This window comes from Symphalangus syndactylus, chromosome 13, assembly GCF_028878055.3.
Source record: "Symphalangus syndactylus isolate Jambi chromosome 13, NHGRI_mSymSyn1-v2.1_pri, whole genome shotgun sequence".
NCBI classification, from domain to species: Eukaryota; Metazoa; Chordata; class Mammalia; order Primates; family Hylobatidae; genus Symphalangus; species Symphalangus syndactylus.
In genome coordinates this window covers 66,049,767-66,077,443 of record NC_072435.2, presented here as the reverse complement: position 1 = coordinate 66,077,443, position 27,677 = coordinate 66,049,767, and the positions used below count along the sequence as shown (strand labels likewise).

General features: G+C 37.0%; 1 protein-coding gene and 1 pseudogene across 5 annotated transcripts in view; one reads left to right on the top strand and one right to left on the bottom strand.

Annotated features, from left to right (window-relative positions):
• The window catches only part of PTPRR (protein tyrosine phosphatase receptor type R), a 276,097-nt gene that overhangs the window by 219,694 nt on the left and 28,726 nt on the right, over window positions 1-27,677 (top strand). For all 5 annotated transcript variants that reach the window (XM_055239631.1, XM_055239635.1, XM_055239633.2 and 2 more), the window contains 2 exons: window positions 10,838-10,917; window positions 11,357-11,494. In XM_055239631.1, coding sequence (XP_055095606.1) covers window positions 10,838-10,917; window positions 11,357-11,494 — 218 coding nt within the window. The remainder of the gene's footprint in view (window positions 1-10,837; window positions 10,918-11,356; window positions 11,495-27,677) is intronic.
• LOC129460971 (fumarylacetoacetate hydrolase domain-containing protein 2B-like) lies at window positions 22,282-23,395 on the bottom strand (annotated as a pseudogene).

The window sequence follows — 27,677 nt, the reverse complement described above, 5'->3', positions numbered from 1 at the left end:
GATTATTAAATGATCAAGAATTTAAACATTATGATTGTTTTTAGTTTTAACCTACACTAAACTCTTCTTAGTTCTAAAAGCTTGACAGCTTGTACATAATAGCAACATTATATAATTCTGAGAATGCCTTGCAACAGATATATGGATGGGCAAGAATCAATTATGAATAAATCAATTTATAATTATAAATTAAATTATAGTCATTTCTCTAAGGACAGTGTTATCTTGGCTCAGATTAAAATGCTAAAGTCAAGTTTATATCAAATTATTTTGCAATGTAAACAAATATTAGTGATAAAAATATGTCTACATCCTAAATCACAAAAGTAGTAGGAAGAAACAATCATACATCAATAGAAAATTATTAGACAGTAAAATATAATACTGTAATAATCATACATCAATAGAAAATTATTAGCACACAATAAAATGTAATATTGTAATAATAAGTTTAAATTTTTTATTTTTACTTTAGATTCAGGGGGTACCTGTGCAGGTTTGTTACAAGGGTATATTGTGTGATGCTGCTGTTTGGGCTTCTTCTGACCCCATGACATCCAGAGAGTGAACATAGTACCAAATAGGAAGATTTTCAGCCCTTCTCCCTTTCCCTCCCTCCCTTTTTTTGGAGTCCCAGTTACTATTGTTTTCATCTTTATGTCTGTGTGTATCCAGAATTTAGCTCTCACTTATAAATGAGAACATGCAATATTTGTTTTTCTGTTCCTGTGTTAATTTGCTTAGAATAATGGCCTCCAGTTGCATCCGTGTTGCTGCAAAGGACATGATTTTGTTCTTTTTTATGACTTCATAGTGTTCCATGGTGTATGTGTACCACATTTTCTTTATCCAATCCACTGTTGATGGGCATCTAGGTTGTTTCCATGTCTTTGTTATTGTGAATAGTGCTGCACTATAATAATAAATTTTATGCATATTTCTTTTATGCAGTCAATGTATTGATACAAATATAAGATAATATAGATACACTTAAAGAATGCCATTTACTCAGGTCATCATTTTATATTTAAAATTTTAACATCTAATAATGTTTCCTACTTAATGTTTCCTTTTTTATTATATAAAGTACCTAGCACAGAGTAGATATGCAAATAAGTGAACCACTCATTAAAGCAACAAGTTATGTAGCTAAAGCAAGATACTGGAATTAGATTTGATTTCCTACCCCAACAAAAACATTTACAATTTTTGGCAGGATATTTAATCTCCCTATGCCATCCTTTATTCCCAAAAGTAGTGATAATGATACTCTCCTACAAGGCTACTGAGAAAATTAAATGATAGTATGTGTAAAATGTCTGTCAAAGTTCCAACTAATAGTAAGCCCTCAGCTAATGTTAGTTTCTCTTTCCCTCCCTATCTAATCAAAGATGAATCCATTGCTAACCTCAGAACCAATTCCAGGAAATAGGGGTACCATCTATGTATAGAGAAGTTTACAGTTTTAAAAGCAAAGTACTCAAGAGCCCCATTTTCATTCATTTATAACAGTAGTGATGAAGATGATTATTATACATTTTTTGTTTAATTCTTGGCTTTTTTTTTAGTCCAAGCTATATATTACAAGAGTTTTTCTTGGAAACCTACATTTCCCCATACTCAGTTATATGTTGTATTCTTGCATTTGTAAAAGGAAGTAGTTGGAGCCACACACAGTGGCCCATGTCCTGGAGTTTGAGACCAGCCTGGGCAATATAATGACTCCATTTCCACAAAAAAAAAAAAAAAAAAAAAAAAGTTTAATTACTAGCCTGGGCAACATGGCAAAACCTCGTCTCTACCAAAAAATACAAAATGCAGCCAGGTGTGGTGGTGCACACGTGTAGTCCCTGCTACTTGGGAGGCTGAGGCAGAAGGATCACTTGATCCCAGGAGGTTGAGGTTGCAGTGAGCTGTGATCGCATCTGGGATTAGCCACCGCAATTCAGCCTGGGCAACAAAGTGAGACTCCCCTAAGGATTTGGAAACTTCTAAATACTTGGAAAATACTGTAAGTTACTAATTACCAACATAATTTAGCTTGACAGGGAAACTGTTTCTAAGTAGTTTTTAGCTTTACCAGTAAATCATATACATCATTGGCATTATAAAAACTGAAGGAAGCAGGCCTCTTTTCAAGCCTGAATGGTGTAGGATGTTTATGGAAACCTCTAACAATCAGTGGATACTGAAAGGCATGAAAGATTTCTTGTCCTCTTTGCTAAGAAAAGAAAAAAAAATCTAGAAAGTCAAAAACAGGGCTTTAACTCTTTCTAATAGAAATTAATTCTGGCATTAAACCCTCTGTGAGCCACCTCCCAAATAGAAATCACAAAGGATACGAAAGTTAATTAAATACAGCCTTTGCCCTCTAGGGGCTCACCACACTCCATTGAGGGCAGGCAGAAATTTAAGCACTTAAAATACAAGATGATAAATACTAAAATAAAACTCAGGGGACCCAAGCAAAGAAGAGAATACCTAATTCCGCCTGGGAAGGTCAGGGAGAACTTCAGAAAGACAGTATTTTCTGAATTGAGCCCTGAGGAATAAGGAAGACTTTACCATGCAGAGAAGGCAAAGGAAACAGTATGTGCAAAAGCATAAAATTTGCAAGAACATAGAACATTTGGGAGATTGCCCTAGGTCCATTGGGCTAGATTATATGATACACGTGGGAAAGCAGCTGTTGGTGAGGCCTTGGGATGATCATTAAAGATCCACTGTATCTTGCCAAGTACCCCTCTTGGCATTCATCTTCTAGGCCTGCACTGTCAAATAGAACAACCAGAACCCACTTATGGCTACGTCAATTTACACTTAAATGAATTAAAATTAAATGAAATTAAAGCTTTAGTTCCTCAATTTTTACTAGCCACATTTCAGGTGCTTGAAAGCTAGAGGCTACGTTTTTGGATAGCACAGATAGATAATATTTTTATCACCTCAGAAAATTCTATTGATCAGGGCTGCTCTAAGCTGAATTATCAATAAGTATATAAATGCAATACTTAAGTATGTAAATACAGTAGGTATAGTAAAATTGAGTCCAATGGACAAATAGGATTATACACAATACCTTCTTGGAAATTCACAGGGTCTATTAACATACTGAAGACCCTGAGAAGTCCTGCAGTAAAAAGAATATGGTTCAGATCTGTTTAATCCAATGTTTCCCATATTTATTTGGTTACTAACCTCTTTTTGTAAAAGATGACTTAATTTATAAGTCATATAATTCTATATGTTATAGAGGTAACGATTTACAGGTAATAAATATTTTGGGAAATACTGCTATGGGCAATTGGGAAGTATGGATGACATTTAGACAATGGAATCATGTGATCAGATTTTGTTTTACAGAACACCTTGACAGCTATGAGGAGGATGAATTGGAAAAAAGCAAGATTGAAGGCAGGGAGACCAGGAGATGCTTGAGTCCTAGTCCAAGAAGACAGCCATGCAAACCGAGAGGCAATACAGACCCCAGCATATTTTAGGAGACAGAACAGACAGAATATGCTAATATTCAAATGCACAGAAACTCTACACGGACTGTAGAGCCGTGGCAGCACACCTAACCTAAACAATAGCGGAAAGCTGTCAGGAACACATGAAGGGCATGAGGAGTTTCACAAGCCTGTGGTCCATTCAGAAGGAAATAATAAATAGAAAAAGCTGGACTATAAATGAGGAGACCGGGCTGGTCTGAAGTATGTATTTGAGAGCCCTCAGGATGTGCGTAATAAAGTCGCAGGAATGAATGAGTCACTCAACAAGGCAGTATCAAGTAAGGATAAAAGAGGGTCAAGTTGAATCCTAGAATTAGCAACATGAAAAGGGGCAGATTAAATGAGCAGGAGATTGGAAAGAGGCCACCGAAGAGGGAGCAGGAAAACCAGAACGTTGTGTCCCAGAATCTAAGGGAAGAGAAAACTCGAAAAAAGGATATACAGTCAACAGTTTTTGAATGCTTCAGAGAGGACATGAACAAAAATACCACAATGGGATCACTGGGTTTAACAACAAGAGGGTCAGTGGTGACCTTAGCAAGGGCAGTCTCTGCACAGTGCTAGGGTTAGGATAGATCACAGTGTACTTGAGGAGGATTGAGTTGCAGATGAACATGGAGAAAGTGTGTGTATAATCTCTTTCAGAAGTTTGCCTGTCTAAAAAAGAAAAGCAATAGAATAATTGCTAGAGAAGGATACATAGAACTGACCTTTTTTTAAAAAATAGAAGGGATCTTTGAATCAGTGCAGTAGACATTCACTGAAGTCTGCTATGCAAGACACTAGATCTTATAAAGATGGTGAAAAATCCCCATCCCTGCCTTCAAAAAGCTCAGAGTGTACCAGGTCAAAGAAATCATAAAGAGATGAATTAGTAATATTAATGTAGGCAAATGATGGTAAAAATAATTTCCATATTTTCCATAACACTGTGGTACACAAAGAGTCTTTCAACTCGATGGAAAGTGATTTTAGAATTTAAGACAATGTTGCTGGCACTAAACTAATCTAACCAATATCAGATATTTGTGCTGTCAGCGAACAAACCGCTACATATGCCAACTAAAGACAGCTTCTTCCAAATAGTGAAAAAGGCTTCTGTCCAGGCCATGTGTTTGTTGTAGGTCAGAAGAAAGGAAATCAGTGCAATAAGCAATTTAGGGCTATCCAGACTGAACTAATCACTGCGTGCATTCTAATGGCAACGTTATGGGGCCTGAGGGCTTAGTTTTAGGCTAAGATGATGATTACCTTTTGTTATGTTGCTAAAACCTTATTTTTTATAGATCGTGATAATTATTGGACATGCGAACTCCAACTCTAAGAAACCCTGAATTTGACTTCTGAATATACACAAACCCTAGATGTTTGGGATGTACCTACTCTATTAATGCCTCCCTAGGCAGAACTGATTTTGTGATAATACTATTCTTTTCTGAAATATGCTTTCCAGAAAACTTGTTATATATACTATTAAACACAACCCAAATATCAGTGGTTTAAATAATTTAGAAATGTATTTCCCTCTCAAGTATACCTGCCAGGGTTGATATGGCAGCTTTGCCATGTTATATCTCCCGACTCATCTCTCTGGTTACCTCACCATCCCTAGGGTATTACCTTTGCATGGTCTGAGATCCCGATCACCATGACCACATCCCAGGCGGCAAGATGGAATCAGAAGTGGCAGAAGGAGAACATCACTCCTCACTTTAATTTCATGATCTAAAAGTCACGTGCATCACTTCCTCTCACGTGCTATAAGTGAAAACTTAGTCACATGGCCGCAACCAATGCAAGGGGTGGTAAGAAGGAAAGTCTTAATCTGTGCATCCTACCAAGTTCCCAGCCAGAATTGGGATCTTATTGCTAAAGAAAGACAGGGATGGTGACTACTAGGAGACGACTAGCTCTTAAAATACATATTTGGATATGCGTGTCTGTGCCGTGCATACTATTGTGTGCTCCAGCTATTGACAGCAAAAATGCCAGACAGCACTGAGCATGCTTGGCAAGAAGCTTTAAGGGCGCTGTATAGCCAAAGTCTCCCAGCAGGGAACCTCCTCCATGAGATTCTCTGTGGAGTGTGTTCAATAAGTGTTGTTTGCTCCACTGTGGCTTCTCCTCCTTGTTTGTTATTTTGTGATCTGCCAAGAGTTTTGATCAATAGGATTGATGGAAGATATGTATAAACAATGGAATCATTTGACTCTCAGTGTTAAAATTCAGCTCCACGGGTGTTCAAGACCCCTTGGAGGAAAAAGATAAGGTAACATAAAGCAGTCTAGCAGAAGAAGTCTCTACATTACAAAGGGTGTAATAGATTTTATGCAGACTGAGAGGTTTTACCAACAAGGGTAGATTTAGTTTTTTGGAAGGGAGGGGAGCTAAAGCTTATATTATTTGGAGATTACTCTTTAGGTTTTATTTTATTTTTAATTGAAAATAACAGTTGTATATATTTATGCGGTACAATGTGATGTTTTGATACATGTATACATTGTGGAATGATCAAATCATGCTAATATTCATGTATCCATTACCTCAAATATTTATTGTTTTTTTGTGGTGAGAACATTTAAAATCCCATAATTTCAGCTATTTTGAAATATATAATATTATTATTAAACGATAGTCACCATGCTCTATAATGGATCATCAAAACCTGTTTCTCCTAACTGAACTTTTGTATCCTTTGACCACCATTTCCGCTTTCCCCATTCACCCTACTCCCCTAGCCTCTGGTAACCACCATTCTACTCTCTATTTCTATGAATTCAACTTTTTTAGATTCCACACATAAAGAAGATCATGTCTCTCTGTGCCTGGCTTATTTCATTTAACATAATGTCTGGGAAGTCTATCTATGTTGTCACAAATGACAGAATTTCCTGCTTTTTAAAGGCCAAATAGAACTCCATTATGTATATAGACCATACTTTTAAAATCTATTCATCTGTTGATGGACACTCCAGTTGTTTTCAAACCTTGGCATTGTAAATAGTGCTGCAAGAACATAGGAGTGCAGATATGCCTTCAGCATACTGACTTCAGTTCCTTTGGATATATACTCAGAAGTGGAATTGCTGGATCATATGGTAGTTCATTCACAGTTTTTGAGGAATCTCCATACTGTTTTCCAAAATGGCTATGCTAATTTACATTCTCACCAACAGCCTACCAGGGCTCCCTTTTCTTCACAACCTTGCCAACATTTATCTTTTATCTTTCTGGTAATAGCCCTTCTAACAGGTATGAAGTGATATTGTGGTTTTAATTTGCGTTTCTCTGATGATTCGAGATGTGGAACATGTTTCTGTTGGACATTTGTATGTCTTGTTTTTAGAAACGTCTATTCAAATCTTTATCCCTTTTTTAATATGATTATTTTCTTGTTATTGAGTAGTTTGAGTTCCTGATATATTTTGAATATTAGCCCCTTCTTAAGGTATGATTCATAAATATTTTCTCCCAATCTGTGGATTTGCTGTGCAGAAGCTTTTTAGTTTGATGTAATCCCCTGTGTCTATTTTTGCTTTCATTGTGCTTTCAGGGTCATATCCAAGAAATTTTTACCCACATTAATGTCATGGAACTTTGCCCTGGAAGGCACTCTTAAAAAATGAATACATAGGCCGGGCGCGGTGGCTCACGCTTGTAATCCCAGCACTTTGGGAGGCTGAGGCGGGCGGATCACGAGGTCAGCAGATGGAGACCACGGTGAAACCTCGTCTCTACTAAAAAATACAAAAAATTAGCCAGGCGTGGTGGCGGGCACCTGTAGTCCCAGCTACTCGGAGAGGCTGAGGCAGGAGAATGGCGTGAACCCAGGAGGCAGAGCTTGCAGTGAGCCGAGATTGCGCCACTGCACTCCAGCCTGGGCCACAGAGCGAGACTCTGTCTCAAAAAAAAAAAAAAAAAAAAAAAAAAAAAAAAAAAAAAAACAAACAAACAAAAAAAAAAAATGAGTACAACATTATGAATACAAAATAAGATACAAGGTTCTTACTGAAAATGGCTCATGCAAGTGAGGGTCAGTCTGCCCCTGATCAACAATTGTAGGAAATGTAGAGATAGATCTGTTAAGACACTAGGAGATTTGGGGGAAAATGAAGTGCTTTTGAAAGTTTGGTGCTAGCTTCCATCTCCATAGGGTCTACATTTTGAAAGCTCTGAAGGACAAGACTGAGATTGGACTTGTTTCCAGGATGCTTTAAAGAGGGTAGTTTGCTTCAGTACCAGTAGCCCCAACATATTTCTTCAGGAGGAATTTTGATAAGTTCAAGGCCCATGTCCCAAGAGATTTCCATGCTGATGAGCATAGGACCACAATTCCTTGTTCACAGTTAGGTTATATCCTGATTCAAACAGTCCTTACCTGTTCCACTGTAAGTTTCTCTGTAGTCACCCTACTTCCTTTAGGTCACCCAAAAGGGCATGCTAGGATCTTTTGCAAAGTGTTTTGGTTCAAACTGAATGAAAGCCTGCCTCTATCAACAGGATTCTTGAATGCCACCTGAGGGTCTTCCAACTGATTTCCAGAATTTATTGACATCTTCTAGACTTCTATTGCTTCCATATGGCATGATCAGGAGCTATTTTACCTGTGGCTTATAAGATCAGATAAGCGTCTTTGGTCTTCACAAGTCAATCTAAAGCTTTAAGCAGAATGGGACTTTCTCTTGCTGAAACCAGATCCCTTATAGCTCAAATCTACTTTATCCATCCTTGGATAGAAGTTCTTATTACTTGTTTTATATATATATATAACAACATATATATATAATATCTTTATTTCAAATATCCTAGTGACAAATGAGCAAAATTTTACTATATATTTTCAACATCATCTTTGATAATGGCCTTGTTAAGTTCTAAGTTTGGTAATCTGGTTTCAACTCTCTGCTTCATTTCTTACTGTGTGACCTTGGGTGAGTTACTTAACCTCTCTGTGCTGCAATTTCCTAATCTAAATAAAGAGACTTAACAGTACGTGCTTTATCGAATTGTAATGATTAAGTGACCTAATGCATAAAATGCTGTTAGCTGCTCTACCTGACACATATAGAAGTCAACAATGAGTGCAATGACAATAACAGTGATCATGATGTCACTCCAGAGTTTTGTGACTGACTCCTTATTGGTCCCTATATTACCTATTTATTGCTATGGAACAAATTACCCCAAAATTTAGTGGCTTAAAACAATACACATTTATATCTCACAATTTCTGTGTGCCAGGAATTGGGGAGTGGCTTAGTTGAGTGTCTGGCTCAAGGTCTTTCGTGAGATTTCAATTGAGTTGTTGGCCATAGCTTCAGTCAGCTGAACACTTGGCTGGCACTGAGGCATCTGCTTCCAAGAGGGCTCATTCATATGGTATTAGCTGGAGGCCTCAGTTCCCCACTATTTCTCTCTTCATTGGGCTGCTTGAGTGCCCTCAAAATATGGCCGTTAGCTTCCTCCAGAGCAAGCAACTCAAGAAAGAGAGCAAGGAGGAAACTGTAATACCTTTTATGACCAAGTCACACACCATCCCTACTGCCATATTCTATTTATTGGAAGCAAGTCTTTAATTTCTGCCCACATTCAAGATGAGGGGAATTAGTCTCTACTACATTCTTTTAGAAGGAGTGTCAGATAATTGGATGACTACATTTTTAAACCATCACTGTCCTCATGGGCTGGTTAGTCTTTTTCTGAAACTAATTATGGCCCTCATTATCTTTAACCCCAGTTATATATAAAGTGAAATTTAAAACAAATGTTGGCTTGCCAAGTCCTGTTAAATTTTTAATTATTTTTAACTCCCATTTAAATATATTCTATGAAACTTTCTTCCTCTAGTACTTCCTACCTCACCTCCTCTTTGATTGTCTCAATTTTGGTGGGGAATGTAAGAAATTGTGTTTACCCAGAAGATGCTCAATGATTGTGTGTTACTAAGAAAATATGGGAATGGGAGAAGTTTTTCTTTGCTGCACCCCTGTTTTTACACCACACTCCACTGAGAAAGGAAGCTGAAAAGCATTGAATTTGCTGTTTTTTAAGAAAGTAACTAAGCAACCACTAGGTTATAACATTTTGTATTTTAATTGTCAGTTTACATGGCTATCTTCGCATGAGAGCAGCAGCACAGCGTAGTGGCTAATGGTACTCTAGTGTTAGTGTGGATTCAAAGCCTGACTCCATTACCTACTTCTTGGCTGTGTACCTTTGGGCAAATTATTTAACCTATCTCAGTTTCCTATCTGAAAAATGGGGAAGGAGTCTTACCCATTATCTTAGGTACTTTTATTAAAGTTACATGAAAATTAAATGACATAATATCTGTAAAGCATTGAAAACAGACTCTGACATCTAATAAACAATAAATGTATGTTGTTTGTTATTTTATGAGCAGACTGAAAACTCACTGAAATGAATCATAGTTTTTTGTTTTGTTTTGTTTTGTTTCGTTTTTGTTTTTGAGACAGGGTCTCCCTCTGTTGTCCAGGCTGGAGTGCAGTGGCACAATCTCGGCTCACTGCAACCTTGGCCTTCGGGTTCAAGCAATTCTCCTGCCTCAGCCTTCCAAGTAGCTGGAACCACAGACATGAGCCACCATGCCTGGCTAATTTTTTTTTTTTTTTTGAGATGAAGTCTCACTACGTTGCCTAGGCTTGAACCCCCAGGCTCAAGGGGTCCTCCTGCCTCAGCCTCCCAAAGTGCTGAGATTACAGCATAAGCCACTGTGCCCAGCCTTGAAATGAATCACGTTTATCTTTATCTTTGCAACCTCCCTCTTCCCCTGGCTTGCCTATCCTCACACAGATAGCACATAATAGATTATTAATCTCATCCATCTCGGAAGATCAGGAGATCTGGCCAGGCCATAATGGTCAGACAAGGTGAGGTTGAGACCTGAGGGTCTAAATGAGATGAGATAGTAAAATATAAATAATTGGTAGAGTATAGCCTGATTTACCTCCGTAGGGAAAGGAGAGAGACGGGAGTGAGGAGACCTGGTACAAATTCCAAATCCAAAGTATAAGAGTGGGAGCATAAATGAGAAATGAGGTCAAGAACGAGAACAGATGAGAAATGGCCTGAAATATAAACTCATCATCTCAGGCTTATGGATGAGCTTTACGTCAGGAGTGAAGATGGGCCCAAATGTCCCTCAATAAACACATATGGATCAAGCAATGGACGCCAAAGACAAACATTGACATGCACCAGATAATCAATACATAACAGGTTTCCACTTACTGGTTATTGGCATTTTAAGGAACTTTAAAGAGAGTAAATCTGTTTAATATATTCTTTTTTGTTTTCTTCATTAGATCCCCTCAGCAGAGTGTGTTTAAGACCAAAAAATGTAACTGATTCATTGAGCACCTACATTAATGCTAATTATATTAGGGTAAGTAAATAAGTACAAATTTCTTTCTGGTGACTTCCTGTTTGGAATTGTTGGTTTTGTTTTGTTTTTCCTAGAGTAGATTAAGCTTGGTTTAACTTGATTACCAGCAAGATTTCGTTTTGTTTGGTTTTATATCTTAGTCATAATCAACATTGTTAATGGGTCTTTTATGATGACTTTCCTTTTACCGTGAGTCTCTGGCAACAATGCTCTATATGGGCACTCTGCTGGGGACTGGGCATTACAACCCTCAATACCATGTGCTATCCTTAACTTGCTGCCAAAATACCCATGGAAATTGTTGTACTAGAATCAGTGAAGCCATAACCTGTGTTGCTTTTGTACTAGCCCAGCTATTTCGTTGAAGATCTTTCAGCTAAACTTTCACTTCAAGGCATGAACTTAAAAACCAATATTTTTGTCTCTTTACTCCATCTAGGGCTACAGTGGCAAGGAGAAAGCCTTCATTGCCACACAGGGCCCCATGATCAACACCGTGGATGATTTCTGGCAGATGGTTTGGCAGGAAGACAGCCCTGTGATTGTTATGATCACAAAACTCAAAGAAAAAAATGAGGTATGATCTTTAATCAAGTTCTGAATGTTACACATGTTCTGTTGCTATAGAAGAGATATTGTATAAGTAAAATTGCCATGGACTTAGATTTAAGATGGAAACTTCAAGACATTTAAAGGCTAAGTCACTTAATACATCCCAAATATAATAACTGCTATTATCCTATGAATGTTAACTTTCTTTCAGACAAGTCAACATACTTGGCATACACATATCTAATTTGTACCCACAAAAGAAATAAGGGGCCATGAATTATGACCCTAATTTATAAGCAGGTAAATAAAACCTTATTCATTCACACCCGAGTCATTTTTGAACACCTACTATGTGACAGGTACTACTGTAGTCATTGGGGATACAATAGTAAACAAAACACACCAAGATCCCTGCCCTTGGTAGATTTTAACTTTCTAGTGGGAGAAGACAGACAAACAACACTACACATAATAAGCTTATAAATAGTGTACTATATGAGAAGAGATTGAATGCTATAGGAAAGAAAGTAGAGCAGGCTAAGTGGAATGGGTATACCAGGCAGTAAGGAGGGGGTGATGGGGAATTGCAGATTGCATTTAATAATGCAAAGAGGGTGGGCAAGGTGAGCCTCATTAAGAAAATGAGATTTGAGGGCAGTTACAGAAATCAATCGACTTTCTCAGTGTCTTCATAATAAGAAATCCAAGAAAGACAGAATTTGATTTCATTTCCATACTAGTAGTCTTTTCTAAGGATTTTAGCTTGCAGAATACTTATTCTGTATTTTGCATTATAAAAATACAATTGTAATAATCCTGAGGGCTGCTATCCGAGGTACCGCTTACATTTTAGGACAACTTACTGGGATTATTTACAGTCTAATTTTAATCAGCATTTCAGTGTTTGTTTTCTTGTCAAAAATATTGTACCAGGGCTTCACCATGACAGTAAGAATTTAAGAAAACTGAGCATTCCTTTATAAGCCTTTGGTGATTATAATCCTTGAGTACAGCATAACCCTGCTGCTAATGGACATCATCTAGGCTCACAAAACAGCAATTTATAAGTGTTTTAAAGTTTGTTATTTTCATATATTTTTGCTACAATAGATAAAACTTTTTTTCCTGAAATATATTCTGGAAAAATAGTATATTTTTGGCCAGTAGATAAAGTTATATACTCAATTCACTACATGGCTTACTAACTAAACACACTTCTATGAATCTGATATCAAAGCCTGAGGTGGCATTATAAAAATAACCCCTAATATTCTCAGCTGTTTCCCACACAGTGTCAATCTATCAACATATTTAAGCCACTGACAATTCCTTCACAGTTGTTTAATATGCATGACATTTTTATGATAGAAAAGATTTTTCAAGTTTAAGAGGTGTATTCTCTGTATGTATACATTTGTGCATTCCTACATAGAACTTGTGTAATACAGCAGACTAGATAATCTGAAAAACTTCCCGCTACAAAACCAGTTATACTGTGCAGAATATGAAACAGCATGCAAAGAAGAGCTTTGAAAAAATGTAAAAGAAATCCCAGTGCTTAATAAAAAGAGACTAAAAGGCATAAAACCAGAAAATTAAACATATTGTAATGGTAATACATGAACTGAAGACAAAGCCTGATCTTGCAGGAGCCAGGTGTTGGAACTGAGACCTTACATAAAGTGAGCACCTGCAAAGGTAACACCTCCAGTAAAAAAGTGAACCACAAAAATAAATCTGCCTACTAACATAGGATGATGCTAAGAAATTCGCCCAATTCTGGCCTTCTTATGGTATAAACAAAAAGGCTCTCTTGAGTATTTAAAGCTGAGAAATCACAGAATTCAAAAATCAAGAAACACCAAGTGAAGTCATTAACATAAAAAGTAATACTAGATTGGTAACGCCCTATGATACTTTACAGAAACGAAGGCAAAAACTTTCTGATGCACATACTGTTAGCATATACCTCACAGATTTCCATAGAAAAGCCCAGCTAGGGCAAAGCAAGAGAGCCGACTAGAGAAGCTGAATGCTCATACTTCCCACCAAAAAAAAGAGCCAAAACAACAAATAAGAAAATACGTTTGGACTGGAGTGTTTGAGGGAGCGCACTGGAATACAGTAGGGGAGAGACAGAAATCCTGTGAGACAAGGAGACCTTTAGTGACGGTCACATAGAGAAGAGAATGAAGTACCCTGCCTCTGCCACACTGCCATCTCCCCAGCCAGGATTAGCTCAGAACAAGGAGATGCATCCCCAGTGGGGACTAGGCAAGCAAGAGGCCCCAGCAGCCCCCATTAATGTCACGGACATCTGCACTCTTTGTTGCTGAGAATCCTGCAGTTTCTACAGACCCTGAGTCCAGTTTAGGGAGCTGCCTGAGAGCCACATGGCTGCACTGCCCCAGAGAAGGAGTCCACATTGTATCCCCTCGTCCCTGTGACCCAAGCTGCAGCTGTATGATGCCATTTTGAAACCAGAGCCACATCTAGAGTACATCCTGTTCCAGGAGCCAGTAGCCACCATCTCTTTTCATTCCTGAGGCTACACTGCCATTAGATTACCTTCACACACAGTAGTACACCATTCCCTTGCTGAGTTGCTACAGCTCCCTACCCCCTGGGAACAAGCTCCTAGGAGGTGTTCCACCTTTCACATTCTAGCGACTGCAGCACCCTGAACCCTATCTCTCAGAGCCTAGATCCAGTGCCCCATCCATGGAGCCCATATAGCACCTTGCCCTCAAAGGAACAGACCATTTGCTCAGCAGAGAAACCAAGTCCAAACTGGCCTCATGCACAGTCAGCATGCTCACCAGCGAATGCACCGTTCCAAGGCGAGCCCCACCCAAACCAGTGGACCAGCCTCTGCATGTCCCTGGTTCACTCAACAGTTGGGTGCACTACTTCTAAGGATGCCCCAACCTGAGCTGGCAGACCTGTCTGCATATACCACCAGTAAGCTCACCAGCTGGGCATGTCATTTTCAGAGGACTTCTGTTCTGAGTTGGCAAGCCAAGCCCCATGCTTGCCAGCCAAGTACACTGCCCCCAGAGAATCCCTAACCCAAGCTGGCAGACTGGCTACTGCATGCTCACCAGCCATGTATGCATCTCACAGCGGGTCCCCACCTTAACCAGTGGACTTGTTCTTGTGCTCACCAGCCAAGTGTGCTGTTTCCAGGGGTGACCTGTCCTGAGCCAGCAAACTAGCCGCACCGAGGCCCTCAGAGGCATCAGTAAAGTTGACTACAGCTTAAAAACCTGCAGAGACTACACTACTGCACACACATAGAGCAAAAGCCAATGTATCCTACCCAACCAATACCCTCGGACACATCTGCTGGTGAAAGTCATTCCCTTCAAAAGTCACTCCATAAAATTAAAAGAGTTGACCATTCCATCAAATGCACAAATATCAACACAGGGATACAAGATACATGAAAAAGCAAAGAAACATGACACCATCAAAGAAGCAGAAGAATCCTCCAGTAACTGACCCCCAAAGAAATGAAAAATTTATAAATTGCCTGAAAAGGAACTTAAAATAAGGACCTGAAGGAAATTATGAATTGTGGATGGGGGAAGGGAAAGTCTAGAATATTTGTATGTGAACAAAGTTAAGTTGTTATCAGCCTAAAATATTCTAAGTTCTTTTTACATAAGCCCCAGAGTAACCACAAAGAAAAAAATTACAGCAGATACACAAATCAAAAAGAGAAATGAATCAAAGCTTATCACTATGGAAAGCCACCAAGTCACAAACGGAAACAATAAGAATAGAAGAAAGAAACAAAGTATCTAGAAAACAGTTAACAAAATGGCACGAGTAAGTTCTTACCTGTCAATAATAATCTTGAATGGAAATAGATTAAATTTTCCAATTAAAAGATATATAGTGGCCAAATGGGGGGAAGAAAACGCAAGACTCACCTATATGATGTCTATAAGAAACTCACTTCACATGTAAAGACATATAGACTGAAAGTGGAGGGATGAAAAATTGATATCACATGCAAATGGAAACTAAAAGAGACCAGGAGTAGCTTCACTTATACCAGATAAAATAGACTTCAAATCAAAAATCACAAAAAAGCACAAAGAAGATCATTATATAATGATACATGAGTTAATTCAACAAAAAAAATTGTAAATATGTATGCATCTAACACTAGAGTACCCAAATGTAAGGAGCAATTATTTATTAGATTAAAGAAAGAGATAGACTGCAATATAGTAATAATCATGAACTTCAACTTCAACACCCCACTCTCAGCAATGGACAGATCATCCAGACAGAAAATAAACAAACATTGGATTTAAACCACACAATAGACCAATTGGACCTAACAGATATTTACAGAACGTTTCACCCAACAACTGCGGAATACACATTTTTCTTAACAGCACAAGACAAGTGTTAATAAATTTTAAAAGATCAAAATCATTTTAAATATGTTTTCTGACCACAATGTTATAAAACGAGAAATCAACAACAGGAAGAAATTCAGAAACTTTACAAATACATGAAAATTAAGCAATATGCTCCTAAACAACCAATGGATCAGTGAAGACATTAAAAGGGAAATTTAAAAATTCCTTGAGACAAATAGAAAGACAGCATATCAAAGTCTTTGGAATACAGGAAAAGCTGTTCTAGAAGGGAAGTTTATATCAATAAATGCTTACATTTATTGAAATGTAAGAGAAAGATGATAACCTAATGACGCACCTCAAGGAACTAGAAAAACAAGAACAGGCTGGGAAGTGTGGCTCATGCTTGTAATCCCAGCATTTTGGGAGGCCGAGGCAGGCAGATTACTTGAGGTCAGGAGTTCAAGACCAGCCTGGCCAACATGGTGAAACCCTGTCTCTACTAAAAATACAAAAATAACTGGGCCTGGTGGTACACACCTGTAATCTCAGGTACTCGGGAGGCTGAGGCAAAAGAATCAGTTGAACCAAGGAGACAGAGGTTGCAGTGAGCCGAGATCATGCCACTGCACTCCACCTTGGGCAACTGGGAGACAGAGAGAGACTCCATCTCAAAAAAAAAAAAAAAAAAAAAAAAGGACAAGAACAAATTAAACCCAAAATTAGTAGAAGGAAGTAAATAAGAAAGATCGAAGCAGAAATAAATGAAATACAGACAGAAAAATACAAAACATCAACAAAAAGAAAAGATCATGTTTGAAAACAAAACTGACAAAACTTTAGATGCCACAGAAATGCAAAGAATTATAAGAGACTATGGTGAACAATACTACACCAACAAATTGGATAATCTAAAAAAAAAATGAATAAATTCCTGGACACATGCAACCTTCCAAGATTGAACAGTGAAGAAATAGAAAATCTGAAAATGCTAATGAGTGAGGAAATTAAATCAGTAACAGAACGTATCCTGGCCAGGTACTGTGGCTCACTCCTGTAATCCCAGCACTTTGGCAGGCCGAGGTGGCCAGATTGGCCAGATCACCTGAGGTTGGGAGTTCCACACCAGCCCAGCCAACATGGTGAAAGCCTGTCTCTACTAAAAATGGTGAAACCCTGTCTCTACTAAAAATACAAAAATTAGCTGGGCTTGGTGGTGCGTGCCTGTAATCCCAGCTACCTGGGAAGCTGAGGCAGGAGAATCACTTGAACCCGGGACTGTGAGGTTGCAGTGAGCCAAGATCACCCAACTGTACTCCAGCCTGGGTGACAGAGTGCAACTCCATCTCAAAAAAAAAAAAAAAAGTATCCCATTGAAGACAAAACCCAGGACCTGATGGCTTCACCAGTGAATTCTCCCAAACATTTAAAGAACTAATACCAATTCTCCTCAAACTATTCAAGAAAATTAAAGAGGAGAGAATATATCCAAACTCATTCTACAAGGCCAGCATTACCCTAGCACCCAAACCACACAAGGACTCAACCAAAAAAGAAACTACAGGTCACTCTGATCTGCATGCAAAAATGTCCATAAAATATTAGTAAACCAAAATCAATAGCACATTAAAAACATCATCCACTGTGACCAAGGGAATTCATCCCAGGGATGCAAGAAGGGTTCGATTTATACAAACTAATAAATATGATACATCACATTAACAGAATGAAGGATAAAATCCATAGCATCATTTCAATAGACGAAGAAAAATAATTTGACAAAATTCATCCCTTCATGATAAGAACTGTCAACAAATTAGATATAGAAAGTATGTACCTCAACACTAAAAAGTCCGTATATGACAAGCCCACAACAACATCATACTGAATGTGGAAAAGTTGAAAGCTTTTCTCCTAAGATCTGGGATAAGGATATCCACTTTCACCACTTCTATTCAACATAGTACTGGGGGTCCTAGCCAGAGTAATCAGGCAAAAGAAAGAAATAAAAGGCAAAATTGGAAAGGAAGGCATCAAACTATCCCTGTTTGCAGATCATATGATCATATATATGGAAAACCCTAAAGACTGCACCAAAACTTGTTAGAACTAATAGACAAATTTAGTAAAGTTCAAGGATACAAATTTAACATTCAAAAATCAGTTGCATTTGTATATGCTAATGGTGAGCTAGCTAAAAACGAAATCAAGAAAACAATTCCATTTACAATTGCTACCAAAAAAAGGAGATACCTAAAAATAAACCTAACCAAAGAAGTGAAATATCTTTTATACTGAAAACTATAAAACATTGATGAAGGAAATTGTAGAGAACACAAATAAACAGAAATATATCCTGTGTTCATGGAGTGGAATAATTAATATTGTTAAAATGTCCATACTATGCTAAACAATCAATAGATTCAATGCATTCCCTATCAAAATACCAATAACATTCTTCATGGAAAAAAAATTTTAATCCTAAAATTTGTATTAAGCGACAAAAGATCTTGATTGGCCAAATCATTCTTGAGACAAAAAAAAAAGCTGGAGGCATCATACTAGCTGACTTCAAAATATACTACAAAGTTATAGTATCAAAAACAACATGATATTGGCAAAAAAACAAACACATAGACCAATGGAATGGAACATGGAACATAGAGCCCAGAAATAAGAAAAGATTTTGAATATTCTCACTACAAACAACAAATAATAAATGTTTGCAGTAATGGATACACTGATTGCCTTTATTTGATCATTAACCCATGTATACATGCATTGAAGCATCACATTATACACCATGAATATGTATAATTCTGTGTCAATTAAAATAAAATAAAATAAACTCTCAGCAAACATAAGCTTACAATCAAAATTATGAGGCATACAAGCAAACAATAAAAACCATGAGAAAAATTCAGAAGCAGCAACAATTAAATAGATTCACATAAATTAAAATAACTGAAATAATAAATGTAGGCTACTCTTTTAAATAATTAAGCACAAAAAGCATAAAAAATTTGACACAGGAACAAGTTACTATCCAAAAAGGCTATGGAGATTTAAAACAAACCAACAAGTACTAGAAATAAACATTATAAAGACATTAAAATTTTAAAAAATCTTATTAGATAGGTTTAGCATCAAACAAGACACAGCTAAATGAATAATTAATGGATTCAAATGTAAAGCTAAGGAAAATATCTAGAAGATCAAAATGACCAAAAATATAAAAGAGTGTCTAAGAGACATAGACGATAGTATTTGATATCCAATATACCATAACAGGTGTTTTAGAAGGAGAAAGAAGAGGATATGAGAAAAGAAGTAATATTTGAAGAAATAATAGGCATTTTCCAAAACTGTTGGAAGACTTGAGTTCAAAGATCTAAAAAACACAATAAATCCTAGGCTGAATAGGCAAATGTAAATCACAGCTAGACACATCTCTGGAACTGAAAAAGCACCAAAGAAAGTAATTACTCCCACCAGAGTAACTAACCAAAAAAAAAAAAAAAAAAAAGAAGCTTTTCTATAGCAAAACTAGAAGCCAAAAATCAGTAGAATATTACCTACAAAGAACTGAAAGAAAATACTTGACTACCCAGAACTTTATACCCAACAAATCTATCCTACAGGGACAGGTGTGAAAGACATTTTCAAACTAACAAAAACGGTAAGAATTTACCACCAAAAAAAATCTTACCAAAACAACTACAAGGGAGGATAAAACAGAATGAAGAAGATTCAATCCAGAAAAAAAGTACTCAAATATAAGAAATAATAATGAGCAAAGAAAGTAAAATATGAAGGTGAAGCTAAAATACTGGATAATGATAGTATTTAAAATTTGAGAAGATGAGGAAAGTTAAAATATTTCTGTGTTATTCACGAAAACAGAAATATAAGCCAAGGTTAGACTTTTAGGCAAATATGCATGTTCAAATTTAAGATTAGCCACTAAAAGGATGGAATTAGAATGTATAATTTCCAATCTGGTAGAAGAGGGAAAAGACAGAATTTCGAAAATAAACTAAAATAAAAGAGAAAACAAAAGGTAACACAGAAAAATCAGGATAAACTTTTACCTAAGTGGGAGATAGAAAAAAATCCAAATCATACTAAATATAAACAAATAACTTGCAAATTAAATATCAGAGATTACCAAACTGATAAAATAAATAAATTCAGTTAAATGCTGCCTGCAAGGGGACACAGAAATGTTAAAATGGAAAGGATGGAAAAAAATACACCAAACTAATACTAATCAAAAGTCAAGTCAGATAAAACTGACTCTCAAAAGAATAATTCTCAAAAGAATATTCTCAAAAGAATAATTACTAGAGAGGTTACCAGAGATAAAGAATGTCAGACAAAAATGACTTTCAAATCAAAACAATCATTATCAGAGAGCTTACTAGAGATAAGGAATGTCAGTCTATAACACTAAAATGTGAAATTCACAAGTAAGATTCTAAATATATAAATGCATAATATACATAACCTCCCCCCAAATATCTGAAGCATTAATGGGCAGAATTAAAGAAGGAATTGATAAATCACCATCACACTGGGAGAAAACCCAACAAAAATCAGATATTAGTACTTATTAAGCAGACAAAAAATAAAAATATAGAAAAAGTTTATAAATAACCTTTATTCAAATTAACAAGCTTAGTTTAAGAAAGATATATAGAACCTTCCAATCAATAACCTCATAAATTTTCAAAGCATGAGATTTTGTGAAAAGTGACCAACTACAACTATATAGCAAGTCTTGGCAAATTTCCAGGAATAACTATACATATATGCTTCAACTACAGTGCATTAAGTTAGAAATAAAAAGCAGAAAGATAAGATTAAAAATACACTTTGACACTTAAAAAAAGTTTTAACACACACACAATTCATGGATGAAAATGAATTTATAATAAAACTGTAAATTACCTACAATTCAGGGATGATGAAAATACTACATATCAAATCTTGTGAGAGCTGCTAAAAATGCTCATAGAAAGAAGTTTATAGGTATGAATATGATATTATAAAAGAATTTGTGATCTAAGCAACAGACTTAAGTTAGTAAAAGAACTATAAAATGAACAGGAAAGAAAAAAGGAAGGAATAATAAAGAATAAATGTTAATTAAACATAAAACAAAGATAAAAGGATTGATGACGCCAGCCATGCTGGCTCATTTCTGTAATCCCAGCACTTTGGGAGGCTGAGGCAGGAGGACTGCTTGAGGCCAGGAGTTTGAGACCAGCCTAGACAATGTAATGAGACTTACAACTCAACAAAAAATTTAAAAACTAGCCAGGTGTGGTGGTGCACACCTGTTGTCTTAGCTACTCAGAAGGCTGAGGCAAAAGGATCCCTGGAGCCCAGAAGTTTGAGGTTACGGTGAGTTATGATTGGGCTACTCTGCACTTCAGCCTGGCCAACAAAATGAGACCTTACCTTAAAAAAATTTTTTAAAAAGGATTGATGTAAACAAAAGTCAATTTTTCAAAGTCTAATAAAATAGGCGAAACTAGCAGAATTAAAGGAAATGCAAACAAAAACATTAAAAATGACCATAATTAAAGCAGAGATTTAAATAAAAGAGGACACTATGAACAACCTCATGCAATATTTAGCACCGTTTCATAGATCTGAGCAAAATGCCTTACCCCTGCCCACTTTGGTTTGAATTTTCTGAGTAAATTGTCATAAAATAAATATTATTTCAAAGTGCATTCATGCCCTTACAAATTATTTCTTATTTCTATTTCTTCTTCTATTACAAATAAAATCTTATAAAATCAACATAGCACCATAATTTATGAAACTATTTGTAAATATAAGTATGTAAATATTTTAAAACAAATAATATTTTCCCCAGAAAAATTATTTATTACATGCAATTTAGTGTTGCATATGTACTAAGGATTAACATTTGGCAAATGATACGTGAAACAATATCTCACAAGGATTACAGAATAGATTGTAATAACTGTGTTATACATTATGTGTATAATTATGTATACACATTAGATACATAGATACATTATGGTGTTTGTTCTTTTGAGCGTTTCAGTCTTCGAATCTTGTAATGTATGTTTATCTGTGTTCACTCTTACAGGAAAAGTCAGGAATGTGCCTTTAGTGCTTTGCCTCATTCTTGAATCAGGGTTTTAGCAGGACAGAAACTAAGATTGCTGGTTAGGCAGAAGACATTTCCTACAGGGTGGGTAATATGTGACATATTTTAAAGAAATCCAATAGGGATGATGTGAACAATTATTAATATGCCAAAGCCCCAGCAGACGGTTGCTCTCATCCTCCTTCTCCAAGACCAAGGATGTCATTGTACCAGAACTGCTGTATAAGTCAAATATATATTTCTTTCCTTTTTTTTTTTTTTGCTTTGGCCCAATGTATTTATTGAAGAGAGCTCTGTCCTCCCTTCTACCTAGAAGAGGAGGCTTGCAGGGCTGGCACCTGCCCACACCTGGCATTCTACCTTTCCCTGGGCTAGGCTGAGTGGGAGCAGATGCCCCCATCCTATGACCAGGGCCTGTGCAGAAGCCATCACACCACCTTGCTGATGATGACACCTAGTTCTTCAATTTCACACTGGACTTCATCTCCCTTCTTGAGAAAGACAGGAGGTTTCCTGAATACACTGACACCTGGGGAGGTCCCGGTCAGGATGACATCCCCTGGGCAAAAGGTGACAAACTGGAAGACCCAGGCTATCTGCTCCTCTGTCTTGACCACCATCTGGTTGGTGTTGTTGCTCTGGACCACTTCCCCATTCACTTGGCAGCAGATCTTTAAGATGTGTGCATCTGCTACACTGTCCTTGGTCACCAAGGCAGGGCCCAGAGGGCAGAAGGTGTCGAAGGTTTTTCCCACCAGCTACTGTTTCCCATTATGTCTCATTTGCCAGTCCTGAGCACTCACGTTATGAGCCACAGTGAAGCCAGTCACATGGGCCATGGCATCTGTGGCCTTGATGTGCTTGCCTTTCTTTCCAATGACCACCGCCGCTCCACTTCCCAGTCTACCTCCTGGCTTTCTGGTGGGAGGACCATCTCATCATAGGGCTCCACAATGGAGTTGGCAAACTTGCTGAAGATGATGGGTTCCATGGGCACGGGCACATTCTGTTCTTTGCAGTGGTCCACATAATTCACGCCCACACACACCACCTTATCTGGCCACGTGGCTGGAGCCAGGGAGGTTACTTCCAACCATGGTAGGACTGGCAACTGGGCACCCAAGGCTCTTCTTGCCACTGAGAGGGTGGCCTCTCCCTGCTGTAGGAACTGTGTCGTCATTTTGGGGAGCATAGAATCAAAGGCATTGAGGTCGATAACCCTTCCACCATTCCCCATCTCTGGGCCCAAGCGAGGCCCCACCAGGTGGGGTGCCTGGAACTGGACTAGTTTCATGTCTCTGGAGGGTTGAAAGGGCCACTTCTGAGCCTGCAGCAGAGCTGTGAGCAACCTTCTTCTACCAGAGACCAGCATCAGAGCCTGGTGGCGGTGGCTGGTCCTCCTGCGCTGGGTTGGTGCTCATGGGGCCGGAGGTCAAGGACAGCAGGCGCCTGAGCACTGCCACCGATGACCGCAGCTAGCCAGGGAACTGCATGCAGCAGCCTCAAATATGTATTTCAGAGTGATACAGAGTTGGTTTACCTATGATGCTCAGAGCTCTCCATTCAATGTCTGCAAGGGAATAAAGCATATCTTGTTCTTTCTTTCTCAAGTGCAATAATTGTCCTCAGAGATAACCTGTTATCATTCTCAGATTTCAGTCTTTACAGGAGAGCCAAATGGATCCGTGGAAAGCTAGAATTTTTTTTAACAATTCCTACACCAATGGGTGGTTGAAGTTTTAATTTTTTTTCTTTGGCCACATAATTCAGAAATTGGAGAAATGATTTTTGTTTGTGTGTTACAATTTTTAGCCTCCTGTCTTTTTTAATGTCTGAGATATACCTTCTGGGGATATCAAAGTCAAACATTTATGTTATATGTCTTCTATGTGTAATCTGCTTTGTGCTTTTTTTCTCTGCAGCCAGTCATAATCCCAAATATTACAATAAAAATTTTGTTATTTTTTATTATTCATTACTCTTTAAAATAAAAACTTCTTTCTGTCTAGACTCTCCAAAGACGTAAATATAATACAATACAGGAAACGTTGATGTTTTACAGATCAAAATGATACTGAGAAGTCTGGCACAAAAGAAATACACAGTAGACTTCACACTACCAGGAAAATTCTGTTTACCAAAAATGTGCCAACTTTCAATTGTGTTAAGCGTCATTGTTTGGAAAAGACAAAAATCATTTCCTCCAGAAAACATATGGAGATGGAGTTATCTTTAGAAATTCCCAGGCTTTATAGTTTCATGAAACTTTCTACTTTCTAGCAAATAAATAAATGAATAATTGCCATCTCTTATTTAATAACTCCAATATTCTCATGACCTCAATGTTTATAAAATGAAAATATACATAGCTGAAAAAAAACAGTTAAGTTGCAATTAAAGAGATTTTATTGCTGGTAAGTTTGAGTTCCTTCATTTAGATAAATCTCAAGAAAAAGGAAATTCCTCTTCAGAGAAGGAAACACTGAAACGACAGTGTTCAAATTCCATTACTAGAGAAGACATAGTGGCTTAAACCTATAAAGCTGGAACTGGAAGAGCAATCCAAAATGGCAAGTAGTTTTTGCACACTTCGGGGGAAACAAAGTCCCCATACTACTTCTGGATGTTACTTACTGCACTTCCCTCCCCTTTCAGAAAAGAAGGGAAGTAGGTATACGTGTTGGCCATATTACATGCACAGTGGAAGATGTTTTCTAGCCACTACCATTTATTGAATATTTGTGCTAAGCACAATTTGAACATACATAAATTCAGTTTATTTTACTCTAACTCTGCAAAGTAGGTTTTACTATTCCTATATTACAAATGAGAAAGCCAAAGCTCAGAGAGAATGAGAGCCTCAAAGTTAGTGAATGATGGAGTCCAAATTTCAATCCAGGCTTGTTTAATTCCAAAGCCCAGGCACTTAATCATTGCCCCAACATTATAAGTGGCCAAATAAGGAATTAAGACATTAGAAGGCAAGCAACCCACTTTCGGTCCCAAAGAGCAATAAGACCCTGAACGTATCTTTCATGAAGTGAAGGAATTACTGGATAATTTGGCCTAACACACTGCTCTCAATTTAACACAGCTCTACTCTTTCTCTGCATTTACATGCATCTTTCATCTGAGTTAAACTACTTGACTTAAGTACTCTAAGCCCCATTTTGCCCATTGACTTACTCAGTACTTTGCAAACAGTTCAGTCTCAAAAAGCCACATAAGGAGCCTTATATTAACTTTTTCCTTCTTTCATTCTCTTCCCTTTTCTATCTGCTAAAATTATAGAAAATATTCATTTTAATTACACATGTTTGGCCAGAAAGCTCATATGATACCTATGGGTCTGAAAAGTGAGTAGGTGCCCAAGGGGGACACATTTAAAAGATGTTCCATTGTCATCCCAGGACTTCAGAAAACCAAGGTGAAAGGATCACTTGAGGCCAGGAATTTGAGACCAGCCTGGGCAACATAAGGATAGCTTGTCTCTACAAATGAAATGTTTTTTTAATTAGCCATTGCCATGATAGGAATATATAAATAAGCCAGGCATGGTCGTGTACACATGTAGCCCCAGCTACTTGGAAGGCAGAGACCAGAGGATCGCTTGAGCCCAGGAGTTAGAGGATGCAGTAAGCTATGATCATGCCACTGTACTCCAGCCTGGGTGGCAGTGTGCAAGCTTGTGTGTGTGTGTGTGTATATATAATATATGTGGCATATATATATATAGCATATATATGGCATATATATGGCATATATATACGGCATATATATACGGCATATATATATACGGCATATATATATGGCATATATATATACGGCATATATATGGCATATATATACGGCATATATATATGGCATATATATACGGCGTATATATACGGCATATATATATACGGCATATATACGGCATATATATGGCATATATATATACGGCATATATATGGCATATATATATACGGCATATATATGTACAGCATATATATATGCCGTATATATGTACGGCATATATATATGCCATATATACGGCATATATATGGCATATATATATAGCATATATATATGGCTTGTGTATATCTATATATAGCTTGTATATATGTATATATTTAGCTCATATATATACACACACATAGCTTGTATATATATATAGCATATATATAGCATATATATATAGCATATATATAGCACATATATATAGCGCATATATATATATATATATATATATATATAAAATAGCTTTGGAAGATATATTTAAGCATTCCAGCAGGAGAAACCACAATGCTTAGTTTCTCATCGAATGGGAGTAAGGGAGAGCTTGACTTCAGGATTTCTGGTTTGGGAGGGTGAGTGAATGTGATATCAGTTTCATCTTTAACCTGTTAAGTTTGATAAATGTTGGAGACTTCTGGCTGGTAAAGTCTTTTAAGTCTATTAAGCAATTAGAAATAAGGGTACTCTGGAGAAATGTACAGGTGAGAGAGAGAGATCAGACAGGTAGTGGTTGAAGTCATGAGAAGGTACAGCATTGGTGTAAAGATAATAAAAGAGGGTATTGTATTATGTTTTATATTCTGCTTCTAACATTATGAGTCTTCTCCATGTCATTAATAATTCATCAAAATGTTAAATTACTAGAATTTCATTGTGTGGATGTGCTAAAATGTAATCATTTCCTTATTGATACGTACTTAAATTGTTTCCAATTTATTGTCCACAAAAACCTTAAGAAAAGTAAAGACCTCATTAAGTCAAATTGCAGCTACCATATATGTCTTTGATTAATTAAATACATTCCAAGGAAGTTTTTTTTGGAAATATAAATATTGACTAAGCAACTAAGCACAGCCCATGTTTGCCTTTACAAAAGAGTTTATTTAAATTTTTATTTTTAATTTTGTAGGTAAGTGTATATATTAATGGAGTACATTGCCTTAAATTTCATTATAAAATCAGATGTGCATTCATTCAGATAGAAAGATTGGCTACTCAATAGATATGTAAATTTTACTTTAAAATAAAGTGGACTTTATTAAACTATATGTTTGAGGAGAAAATAAATTATTCTGGTAAGATACTAATAAGAAAATGTTAATTTTGCCATGTTAAATTCTAAATGCATAAAATGAAAATATATCTTCTCTATATATATCTTCTCTATATATCATTTATAACTAGCTAAAAAAATAGAGTAAAAGGTAATCTAGAAGGTTCAACAAATGTACATGGAAAGCTTAGAAATTGGACTGTTGGATCTTCTGAAGAACAAATGTTTATGGAACACTAACAGTGTGCTTGAAAATTAATCCTTATAGTAAACATATTTGTAAGCCCCATTACAAACGAGAACACTGAGGCACAGGAAGGCAACTTGCCCAAAGCCAAACAGCTGACTCCCAAACAAAATTACTCTCCTGTCCTTCCAGATATGCTTATATTCCAAATCTAACTTTGCACCTTAATGTTTAATCCACAGTGTTATGTTCAAACTGCATTAGCTTGCTTTACTTCCAACTATAGTTAGAAGCCCTCTCGTTTAACACAGTTAATCAGCCAGGCACAGTGGCTCATGCCTGTAATCCCAGCACTTTGGGAGGCCAAGGCAGGAGGATCACGACGTCAGGAGATCGAGACCATTCTGGCTAACACGGTGAAACTCCGTCTCTACTAAAAAATACAAA